Source organism: Carassius auratus, chromosome 1 (assembly GCF_003368295.1).
Source record: "Carassius auratus strain Wakin chromosome 1, ASM336829v1, whole genome shotgun sequence".
In the NCBI taxonomy this organism is placed as follows: Eukaryota; Metazoa; Chordata; class Actinopteri; order Cypriniformes; family Cyprinidae; genus Carassius; species Carassius auratus.
In genome coordinates, this window is record NC_039243.1 from 19182504 (window position 1) to 19194550 (window position 12047).

The following is a 12047-nucleotide window of genomic DNA, read 5'->3' on the forward strand; positions in this document are numbered from 1 at the left end:
CTTGTCACTTTTGATCAATTAAATGCATCCTTGCTGAATAAAATAAAACAACTGAACATTATTTAAATGCATCTATATATTTTCTGTAACTTCACTTTCATTAAACTTATACTCTTATTTAAATACTTAATTACTAGGCAAAATCATTGAGCTGAGGGTGAAAATGAAAACCAAACAACATTCAAATCCTTTTTACTCTCAGCGTTGCATTCACTTGCACAATATCTCCACATCTAAACTAAAAGAGCAGGTTATTTGCATATTAACTGTAAATGTCATCACATTCTTCTGCTCTTTGTTTCAGAGTGCACACATGCCTCACAGCACTACACTCTAGATTTGGCAAGACTGTGTGGTTTGCACTTTTGCCATGATTTGACAAATATGAAAGGTGATGATGAAAGATGATGATGAAAGATGTAGCAGTCACCCGTGACGACAGGAGATTAATAACAATTACTGATGCTTCCCGCCAAATCATTAGCTTAATTAAGGATGTGTATTAAAGTCAAATGTGAGATTGTAGGATTTTTAAATGTCCTTGAGCCTGAGGAAAAACGACTTCTTCATATTGCCCAATATGAACCATTAGTTGTAACTGAAAGACAACAGCAGTCTGTGGTCAGCTACCTTGAAGGCAATGGGCAGCGTCTTGTTGCAGCGCCAGTGTGTTGGCAGGACAGAACAGAGGAAATTGGGGCTGTCGGTGCGCACCAGCTCTCCAGGGTGGTCGGAAAGTACCTCCACCATGCTTCGGTCAGCCATGCGGAGTTTGCCCACCAGGGCGGCACCGCTGTTCTCCTGAGCCCCTAGGGGCAACCCCTCATTCATCTTCCCCGAGCTCAGGGTTGTTGAGGGAGGCGTGAAGCGTCGCCCAGGCACAGGTTCTGAAATACAAACATGCATAAGGCTTTTTACTAAACGTAAAAAAATAAATACATCATTATCAAAAAAAAATGTGTATATTTTAAACAGCCCCAATTCTAAAGTGAAACAACATTCAATGCTTTTAACGATAGACCACATGTGCACCAAGATGCTGCTTTGCTCTGCACTTGAAAAGCAATAAGACACTTTCTGCCATGTATAACAGTGGTTTTACTTTGAGTCGGGACACAAAATGACTTCTTAACCCTAGTAAAATAACACTAATGCACAAAATATCACTTGTGGAAAGATTGAGTATGAGATGTTGCATTGCTCAGAACTGTATTTCCAGGCATAAAAATCATTTCTAGTATAACTGATTGCTTATTAAACATTGGTATCTTAAATAAAGGCAATAAGACACTTCCAGGCTTATATTATAGATATTATTTTTTTCTTTTTACTTAACCATAGTAAAATCACCTCATTGCACAGCTTTTCATGCCTGTGGTCATTATTCCCTCATTTACATCCTATTTTCCCGCAGAAAATCTCAATTTTATTTAGCTCTGCTCAGTGTATGCGTTTTTAGTTTATTTTTTCATGCAAACTGTAATTAAAAAAATAAATAAAAAAAAAACTTTTTCCAAGCAACTTCTGGTGCCCATGCAACAGTGCCTCACAGGCATATAAAAGCATTAAAACCATCAGATAGCACTGCGACCCACAGTCATTCAGCCAACCACAATTGATGCCACATGAGTGTGGTTACCCACGTTACAGTGCTGTGCACAGAGAGCCACTGCGTTCTCTCCAAACCCATCGCCCAATATAAACACAGACACAGTCACTACATCAGGCTAAAACTGGAGTTTGTTGACGACTGTTTGGGGTGAATGAGATAAGGTGTAGAAAACAGAGAGAGAGATGCATTTGCAGACAGAAAGCACAAAACACAGCACAAATTCGGGAAGCCATACACGTACAGACATAGGCCAATCATATGAGACTTTCCAAATAATGAAAATGGAAAGACTTATTATGGCACAGTATATGGGATGAAAACTAGATTCTTAAATATTAGATTTTTTGGTGTGAAGACAAGCTCATAAAAATATAATCTTTATATTGAAGTTATTTTCAAACATTTTGTACTCACATTCTGACCTAATGAAAGTAATTTTCATAATCATAGATTCAATTTAACCTGAATATAAATATATATATATATATATATATATATATATATATATATATATATATATATATATATAATTAATAATGCTGACACAGTCATGAGGGTTTATGTAGGTCTTCTCTGTTGCTTCTCTCTCTCTCTCTCTCTCTCTCTCTCTCTCTCACACACACACACACACACACACACACACACTCACACACACACGCAGACACACACTTGACAACATAATGATTTCCATAATTTTGGTGACAATACACTGACTTTAAATCACTTGGATTATTTATTTAAAAAGGTTATTATTTTTTATTTTTTTACACTCTTTGGGACAGTAACAATACTCAAACTCTCTGACTATAAATATCAAAATTACTTAATTCAGATATTTTAAAACAAGTTCATCATGGAAGATATGTTTATATATATATATATATATATATATATATATATATATATATATATATATATATATATATATATATATATATATATATATCCCTCTCATATTCAATATTATTTTTAAGCTCTATTCTTTTCAATGACTCCAATTCCATTCGTTTTTCATGAACTTATCTCTTTTTTTTATTTTGCTGATTCATTTCTCATATTAATGCAATTTCGTTCCAAGTTTTGCATTCTTAGCAAAGTGAACTTGAGTTGAGACGGAGAGTCTGCAGTATTTTTGTCTATGGGAATGTCACATTTCCGTCATGGTTTAAGTTAAGTTTAAATGTATCAGTTATTATCAACATCTATGAACATGCAGGCATTATGAAATGTACGCGTAAAAATAGACTCGTGAAACCGCCGTTACGCAGAGCTGAGAAACGCTCTTACCGTATTTGGCGTCCCAAAGAAAAACCATTTGGTATCTTTTGAACACCCTTTCAGTCAGGATCAAGATTCAGGGCTCCGGACAAGCAGCTGATTCGGACGCGCGCGGATCAAGGGTACGAGCTCGAGGGCGACGTGGAAGGTTCGCGCGTCTTACTATCCGTTTGGTGATGTTGAAACCCTGCTTTTCAGTCTGAGCTGAACTGTAAACAGTTTATGTAGATGTTGTTCCTCTTTCAGCAGGAGTCATCAGAGAGGATGGTCTAGCGCTTGGGTATCCTTGAGAAAGTGCGCGTAAAGTCGCGCACCTGACGCCAACGCTGTCAGTCTTTAACTGTCTAAAAAGTGCATCAGTCTATTCTATAAAACGGTAAACCTTTGGGAGAAAGTATTCTTCCCGAATACAGAACGCGCGGTCGCAAAGAGAATGATAATGTGTTGTGAATGAATCTCCCGGCAGCGACGCGCTTTTACTGGAAATGGGCAGCGCAGGAACGCCAGCCAGGAGAGCTCATTTGCATACGCCTCCCCTCTGAACGTTCTCATTGGTCAGCGATGACAGACCTCGACGGGCTCGACCAATCAGAAGACCGTCCGAATCGGGGGAAAAAATGGATCTGAACAGTCAATGGAATTCCTGGCGCGTGGCTCGACGCGCGCACTCGTCAAATGGTTGATTTATTGTTGAATTGACCGGATTTAAGTTACTTATCAAATGACAGATAAAATGTAGAATGAACAACAATCGAACAGTTTGTTTAATTAGATTATATTCTAATCATTATGTCCTTTACATTATTTCAAGAAATCATGTAAACAATATTTAAAAAGTTTAGAGAACAGATATAATGGATTGGGGGGAAATGTAAGCACCAGCAGATGTTGTTTTCGGTTTTTTTCAGAAGAAACAAGAAGAAAAGTTACAAAACACCAACCTTATGCGATGTGATGCTAACAAAGCATGCAAGCAAAGAATCTGCTGACACAAATAAATTCTGTCAAGAAAAAAAAATAAAAATAAAAAAAATAAAAATAAAATATGAATTCCGGTGAAAAGTCAAAACATCTAAATAAGTACTATCTAGAATTATTTATTCTAAAAAGAATGAAATAGACACACAAAAAGAGGATATATAAAAGAAACAATGCCTGATGGAAAGTAACTTCGTAATGATCTAAAATAATCTGTTTTGTAGCCAAAAGGGGGCAGCAGACGATCTACATGGGCCATATGGAGTCTGTTAGGTCCTGATACAGAATGCATGAAGTGGAAATGGCAAGTAACACAGAGATGTTTCGTCATATTTTAGTGAAATGAACAGAATGTGAATTAATCTGAAAGATCCTGCCTTCACAAAAGACTGACAGTTATTTAAAGAAAGTGTGGTACCTGAAATGAGGGGATTTTTATTGTATATATTTACCACACGTGTGGTAAATAACAATAGTAAATAATTATAAACATGGGATGGGATGCCTAAACAGAACACGTCTAGCTAATAACAGTACATGTAAATACTGCAGTCAATACAGCCAAGAATCACATTTGATGCCAAATTCAGAACTTTTACATCCACCATTATCAGAAACAAATCTACAGATGTGCCTGCACTTGATGAAAGGACATGTTAACTAGAGCAACATCTGACGGATTCTTCAAACGGATTGTAAAGCTGCAAATGCTGCAAATTCCCAAGATAAAGTTGCATTAGTCATATCTAACAGAGTCCGAGTCAATCATAACAATAACACAGAGAACTAAAAGACCTTGTTCTCTTCTGGTTACAGATAGGGCATGATTCATTTGGTAAAATGTAAAGACCTGCTTTATGAGGTCTGTGTTATTCCCGTCTCATCTTCCTTGTTGTTTGTACTGAACGTGTAACACAAAAACAAAATGCAAATTCTGATATCAGTCACAGTAATGCAAACTCAGCCTCCGTACAAGCCATGGTTATTACACTAAGTATGCCTGAGTCAGTCTTTTTCGTTTTGCTCGGAAATTTGTCTTACTGTAAACAAATGTAATGCATTTCGGTTCAACTGAAAATAAAGTTGCTTCTTTCCTGAGTTTAAATGTCAAAACGGATCTTTGCAGATTGATATAGTGTAGGACAAAAAAAGATGCATTTATAAAAACATTCAATGCAATTTTCAATTAAACTTTTCAATCTATAAATAGTCACGTTTGTAGCTGTGATGTGCATGTGTTTAAAACCTACAGAGTAAATTTATATATATATATATATATATATATATATATATATATATATATATATATATGTGTGTGTGTGTGTGTGTGTGTGTGTGTGTGTGTGTGTGTGCGTGCAACTTACAGACTAAAATACTACTTAGTCATAACATTTTAATATACTGTATATTCTTATTCCAAGGCATAATTATATTAATATTATTTAGAACATAATACTTAATAATACCTAATATGATAGTTTTGTAAAAGTGCAACATTTTATTCAGTGCCTGAATAAAATTAATATAAATAATAATTTTGGATCAGTATAGTCCAAGCCACCAAAGCAGAGATAACGTCTGAATCTGAAAGCAAAGATCAATTCCAGGGAAAATAATATAACCTGCACGCCAATCATAAATGATTTTCTAGCACAAAGGCACCGCAGGTCTTAGATGTGCAGGCTCTCGGTCTTGTGTTTTACTGATTTAGAGTAATCTGAGCTCTGAAAGTTGAGCAATCAATAGCGCTTGTAGTCGGCTATAAAATATATTGACAAGAGTTGTAGGGTTACAAATATCTGATCACGTTTGGTCGAGTCATGGAGGATGAACACGCTGAATAAAATAGAACTGTATACAAGAACAGCAAACAATATGATGCAGTCAGTTTCTTCCTTTAAAAAATATTTCCTCTAACTTAAAGCAATAATTATAATTTGGCCTTCAGAAACAAAATCCACGAGGCAACTGCAGTGGAGTAGCCAAAGGTTTCAAGAAGAAGAAAAAAACATGCTAATATGATCTATCTATAAGACTATCATCATTAATGTCAGCATATTTGTATTTGGTTAACACTAAGCATTAAGCAAATGAGAGAATTTAAAATTCTTATGAAAAGAAAAACAAAGGCCTGATAGTGCACAAGCACACACAATGAAGGTACAAGAAGTCGTTGTTCCCTATTTCAACAGTTCCTCTTTCACATTCTAAAGTGATAAAACAAGAGAAACTACTAACAATAAAAAAAAAAAAAAAAAAAACAACGGATGATGTGATTCATGGAGAACGAAAGTGAGACACATATGACAGAAGCTGACAAACTAGAAGAGTTTTGTTTTACCAAATAGTGTGTTGCTGCTTCGGCTCCTTCTCATGAAGTACATGGCCCATGAGAGCGGTCCGGGTGTTTTGAAGGGACCTGAATTCATTTCGAGCAGTTCTGATTCAATCCAGTGTTCAAGATATGGATTCCCTCCTTCACCTCGCTGCATTTATACCCTCGTGTCTCCCATCACCCTGCTCCATATTACACAAAATACAGATTAAGAGAAGAGGTGACGGAGGAAAAGTTGACATGCAGTCAACACTAATATATCCCATCAGGAACCATGGCCTCAGGAGACAGGTCCGTCTCACTGCCCCAGGGCACTTCTAACCTGCTAATTTCATTTAGCCACTGATTTTCCCCTCCTGTCTCATGCTTTCTCCATCTTGATGCATTGAAAATGGGAATACCGCATAAGAGAGCAGGTGAAGTGTGTGAAGAAGAGCTTGTGAATATAAATAATATAACCTGCACGCCAATCATAAATGATTTTCTAGCACAAAGTCACTGCAGGTCAAAAAAAAAAAAAAAAAAAAAAATATATATATATATATATATATATATATATATATATATATATATATATATATATATATATATATATAAATATTTTTTTATAAATACATGTATATTGAATTACCCTAAATTAATCAAACCTGGCAGGAAACACTTTTATAAACTAACAAAAACAGGTATTTTAAATTCTAATAATATTTCACATTATTTCTTTTTTTTTATTTAAGTTTATTATTGCTTTTTATCTATTTAAAAAAACATATAAACATGGTAATAAGGACCATAGTTTTACCTGTTGTGACCTAATAGTAAACTCTGAATTCTAGGCAAGAACAATAGTAAATTTCATTAGGGTTATCAAAGTATAATTTAACAGGGGTCTTTCTCTTTAAATGTTTAGATCTAATTAATTGTAATTGAACTAAATGTTAATTCAATAAGAGCCTGATTAAAAATAAATATCAGTGTATTATATAAATCAGGTGTTAACTATTTTCAAATGTCAAATTTCTTAAAGGGATAGTTCACACAAACATTTAAATATTCATCATTTACACATCATCATGTCTTTCCAAACCTGAATGAATTTCTTTCTTCTGTGGAACATTAACTAAGATCATTTGAGACATTCAAGAAATGTCTGCCCATTATAGTATAGAAATCAAGGGTAACCAAAATGGTTTCAAGGTAAAATTCTACAAAATATCTCCTTTTGTGTTTCGACAGAAGAAAGTAAGTCATACAGGTTTGGAACGACATGAGGGTGAGGAAACCATGACAGATTTTCATAGCAGTACATTTTCTGCATCCTAGCTCAAAATCAGTGCTTTACTGTCAAGTGCATTACTATGTGACAAAAATGCATTATTAATTTTGCTTTAATTGCCGTGAATTCAGTAATCTCTATCATTATTTGTTTCTGTGCTGTTTCATATATTAATTTATTTGCTCCATTTTAAGGCCCTATAACCTAGTAAATCATTCATGGGGGAACTCATGGGTCCGGATGGGCTGGATTTGTCCAGGACCGAATTTTAACCCCAGAACAGCCCTGATGGTGCCTATGTCTATTTTGGTCTCCATATGAAAGCTGGCATCAGAGATTTCAGACTTACACTGGCAAAGACCACAGCTCGTGTTTCAAAGGGTTTGGAGGACTTTGGATGTCTGGGTGGGTAGCAGGAAAAAGTTGGTAAGCCACAGTAAGTTTGTTCGGGTCATAACATTACGACTGGGGTGTATTTGACAGGTCCTGTCACCGCTAATACCACATAGATGGATGTGGAAAGACGCAACACAGACCACATGGTTTTCTAGCGAACTCTCAAAAAATGCACATCTATACAGTCTTACACTTTCATTTATCACATGCACACAACGGAAGACAGAACAGATTTAGATGTCATTTTCTCTACTGCCCGCAGGCAGTCTGTCCCCTGTGGGCCCCAGAGATGGGCCACCCTGGGGCCAGCAGTCCTGGGCACACAGGATCAATAATCGCTTCCTGGGGCCCGACAATCAATGCTGCCAAAACTACTGAGCAAACCAATCAGGAGCTGAATATCAGCTCAAAGTCAATCACATTTATGTAAAATAAATAATAATAATAAAATTAAAAAAAGGAGGCGGGAGTGGGTTTCTCTATTCATAAACAAAAGGCGGGAAAATTACTACTAATTTAAAAATGTAATGTTATTTTGCAAGCTATATTAATAATATATTATTAATTGCATGTACCCTATTGTCCAAGAGGAAAATTGCTCATAGGTTGCACCTTCACTGCTTTGAGGAATTAATGGAGGGCTTAGTTAAGTATTTGACTCCGATGTTTCTCCTAAAAATACTTTTGTGAAAAAAAAACAAAAAAAAAACAACCCTCTAAAGATTCACTATAGTCATCATCCGGTAAGAGTAAGAGCGACACAATGAATGAGGATCAGATCAGATCACTGGATGAGAAATGAATAGCATCACAAGAATGTGTTCTACTTTCTTCAGATGTATAAGTCTTTCCTTTTTCACCGTGTTGCTCCCTAATTTTTGTATGTTTTATCAAATCGTCTTTGAGCATTTCTCCTTTCAGTCCGTCATTTCGCCTCTGTACTGTATGGGGAGGTTAGTTAAGGGAGAGAGAGGGGAAAATAACTCAGCTTTTGTCCTCTTTAATAATTCATGCAGCTGTATTGTGTGGATGCCGTTAACTGCTGCTTAAAAAGTAATTAATTGATTTTCTGACATATCGTTTAGCAGCACAGCCAAGTGATAGAGAAAGCACTTTGCCCCCCCTCTCTCTCTCTCTCTCTCTCTCTCTCTCTCTCTCTCTCACACACACACACACACACACACACACACAACCTAGTAAGCTGCTTAACTAGACAGTATTTTAAGACATAGTAAGCAACGCTTCTTACAAGAAGGCCAAAAATACAGCACCAGTAACAGATTTGCAAGTAGAATTCATACTCAGGAATAATTATTTAAATGCTACATGTGTGTGTATAAAATTTAAATGTGAATTTAAATAATACATTAAAAGCCTCTTCAAATACCAAAAAGAATTTAAATAAAAAATAGTTTTTGTTGTTGTTGTTTTTATTATTGAATTATTAGAATTTCATTTCCTAAAGTTAAAGTCTGTTGGACTCAACTGTGATTCACCATGTAATTGCTATTTACATGAAGTAACTAGTTGCTGCTGATGTAGTGTGTTCTACTTACACGGTTCCACGCCGCTCAGAATGTTGCCTTACAGCAGACAGCAGGACAATATGTTAGAGCAGAAGTACCAAACTCAAAGTACAGAGACTAACACATGGACTATGTGATGCACTATAACACTATATCTGTGTGTGGATGTGGACTGGACAGGCACAGATGTCCTTCGGTCAGGGCCACACTCACACACACTTCATCCAGCTGTATTGACATTGCTGCCGATCAGAGCGTTCCCATATGGGGACTCGATCTGAGGTCACCACAGTCTAAGGCACTGATTTTCCCATGGTCCTCTAGTCTTGTCCATGAGCACTACTGAGTTGATCCCTTGCCAGTGAACACCTGCCTCAGATCAATTGTGTTTGCAGCATAGCTTTAAACCAAAGCGCTGTAAGAGCTCATAGAGGGGCTGTCCTGCCCCTTAAGAGGAAAACAACGGAACATGGAATGATCCCGCTGTGAGTTTCAATCTACCTCCATCACGGCTCCCAGAGGCCTCGTATACTGTAACGAGAATCCGACAGCCGCACATTCTAATGGGCTACACACACTGCATTTGGGAAAGAAACTGCGCACAATCAACTACATTAATATCAAACAACTAAATTAAATACTTACAAAGGATTAAAGCAGAATATAAACACACACAGTGCATTTAAAATGGCTTGCAAACCTGATATTGCCAAAGTGACTTGCTGCATAGATTAATTCTGTATCAAAGCTTTAAACTGTGATGTTGCTTGCAACTTTAAAATACTCTAAATACGGTATATATAACATAAACGCTGAATGATTATGCTATATGCATGAATAATAATTCATCGGGCTTGTTGAGGAGAAGTATGCAATTAGAAAGCAATATAACAAACCTAAGGGTGCTCTGAAAACAGTAAGAATCAACCTATCAACCAGCCAAAACACCCTACACCATTGATACTAAAATGATACAACTACATAACAACCACCCAAAACACCCTAGCAACTACATAGCAATGACCCTTAACACCCCAGTGACCACTAGCAACCAAGCAAAACACCCTAGCGAGCATCCAGAACACCCTAGCATGGTGGTGAGTGGGGAAATGTCAAAGCGTTGAGGACGTGTCAGTGCACTGCAGCCCGGGCTGGAGGGTCACCATTTGAAGTGAATTATTCAGAAGCCCCTCAGAGACATACAACAAGAACTTCCTCTAAAATTCACTGATTGATTTTCTGACACACAGGATGATGGTGTGGTAGCAGGACGCTGAGAAGAAATAACCAAAGCGCTAGAACAAGAAGAAGAAGAAGTTAAACACTGGATTTTTACAGGCTTTTGACGCTAGGTTTATGCTCTCAGTACAGACATTTACTAGACTAGACAGTTTCAACAGATATTAGCAGAGGAGGTCTCACACTAGATCACTAGGAGAGGCTTCAAACTTCAACTTGAAGCTCCTCTGAAGGCAAGACATTTACAGTCCGGCCTCTGGTGGTTTCGACTGTCCTGTAAGAGTCTGAGGTGCGCACTCAGCCCGGTTCGGCCTGCTGCTGCTGCCTGGAGCGCTGTGTGTGGGCGGAGGCTGAGAGACGACTAGAGATCCGCCTCGGGCACTATTTAGTGCAGTTTGAATGGATGAGTAGACATATTGCAGCTGAAGATGAAAACACACACACACACACTACTGCACATGAGTGTTGCTGCGAGTTAAACTGACGTTCGCCGGCGTCAATGTTTGATAGGGACTTCCATAAAATGCAACCATAAAGTCTCGTTAGCCGCAGGTCATCTATCCTAAATACATTTGAAACTTTCCGTCATGTATAAATCTAAAGTAGAGTGATAAATATATTCAGCTGGAATCAGTTATACAGTACGATTTCAGAATAATACCATTATTGGTCATTAATGTTTATATTTATTTCGAAGCAGCAGAGAAGATTTGATTAATTGAATATTTTCTAAAATTACCTTGATTAAGGGATTCCAGTAATACCCGTAGATCCCAGCAATACTGATGTCCATAATTCAGAGGTTTCCTGTAAAACTACTCCAAAAATGGATTTCACATGCACACGCTGACTTAATGTTTCTATATCTGAGAAAGGCACCATGCAATGCTTTTCAAATACAATGTTATTAACCTTGAGTTCAATCCAATCGGCAGACTAGACGGTTTGTCTCTACTCGCCTGCTTTAAGCTCAATGAGAAGCAAATTTAACAACATTTACAAGACATTGTTTAAGTAAATATGGAAGGAAACTGAATTAACAGAACGTTTAGGACTAGAAGCAGCAGAGCCTGTGATGAGCCGCTGACTTTGGTACAGGACGCGAGGATGTGGCAGGACCGAGAGCCGGAGATGCGTAAGGAAATGAGAAGCAGGAGTTTGATAACAGAGACAGACACTCAAAGACTGCTCACCATCGCATTACAGCCTGAGAATAGATGAAAATACACTTGTTAGAAGTTACTTAAGTAGAAAATATATGAAACATATTTTCAACCTATACAGTATATAAAAATATTACAATATATAATATTTAGTTTTCAGTAATAAATAATTAGAATTTTAAAGATGCTTATTTCAAAAACATTATTTTTTTTTAAATAAAACTAAATTACATAATGATTATATTAT

The 12047-nt window shown here is 36.8% G+C and overlaps 1 protein-coding gene across 5 annotated transcripts in view; it reads right to left on the bottom strand.

The window, feature by feature from the left end:
* Positions 1-12047, bottom strand: part of LOC113097601 (runt-related transcription factor 1-like) — a 51337-nt gene that overhangs the window by 17316 nt on the left and 21974 nt on the right. For 3 of the 5 annotated variants that reach the window (XM_026262948.1, XM_026262895.1, XM_026263010.1), the window contains exon 3: positions 631-887. In XM_026262948.1, the coding sequence (XP_026118733.1) occupies positions 631-887 (257 nt within the window). Of the gene's footprint in view, positions 1-630; positions 888-2899; positions 3371-12047 lie in introns of those variants that run through there. The other 2 variants (XM_026262998.1, XM_026262989.1) reach the window with 2 other exon arrangements.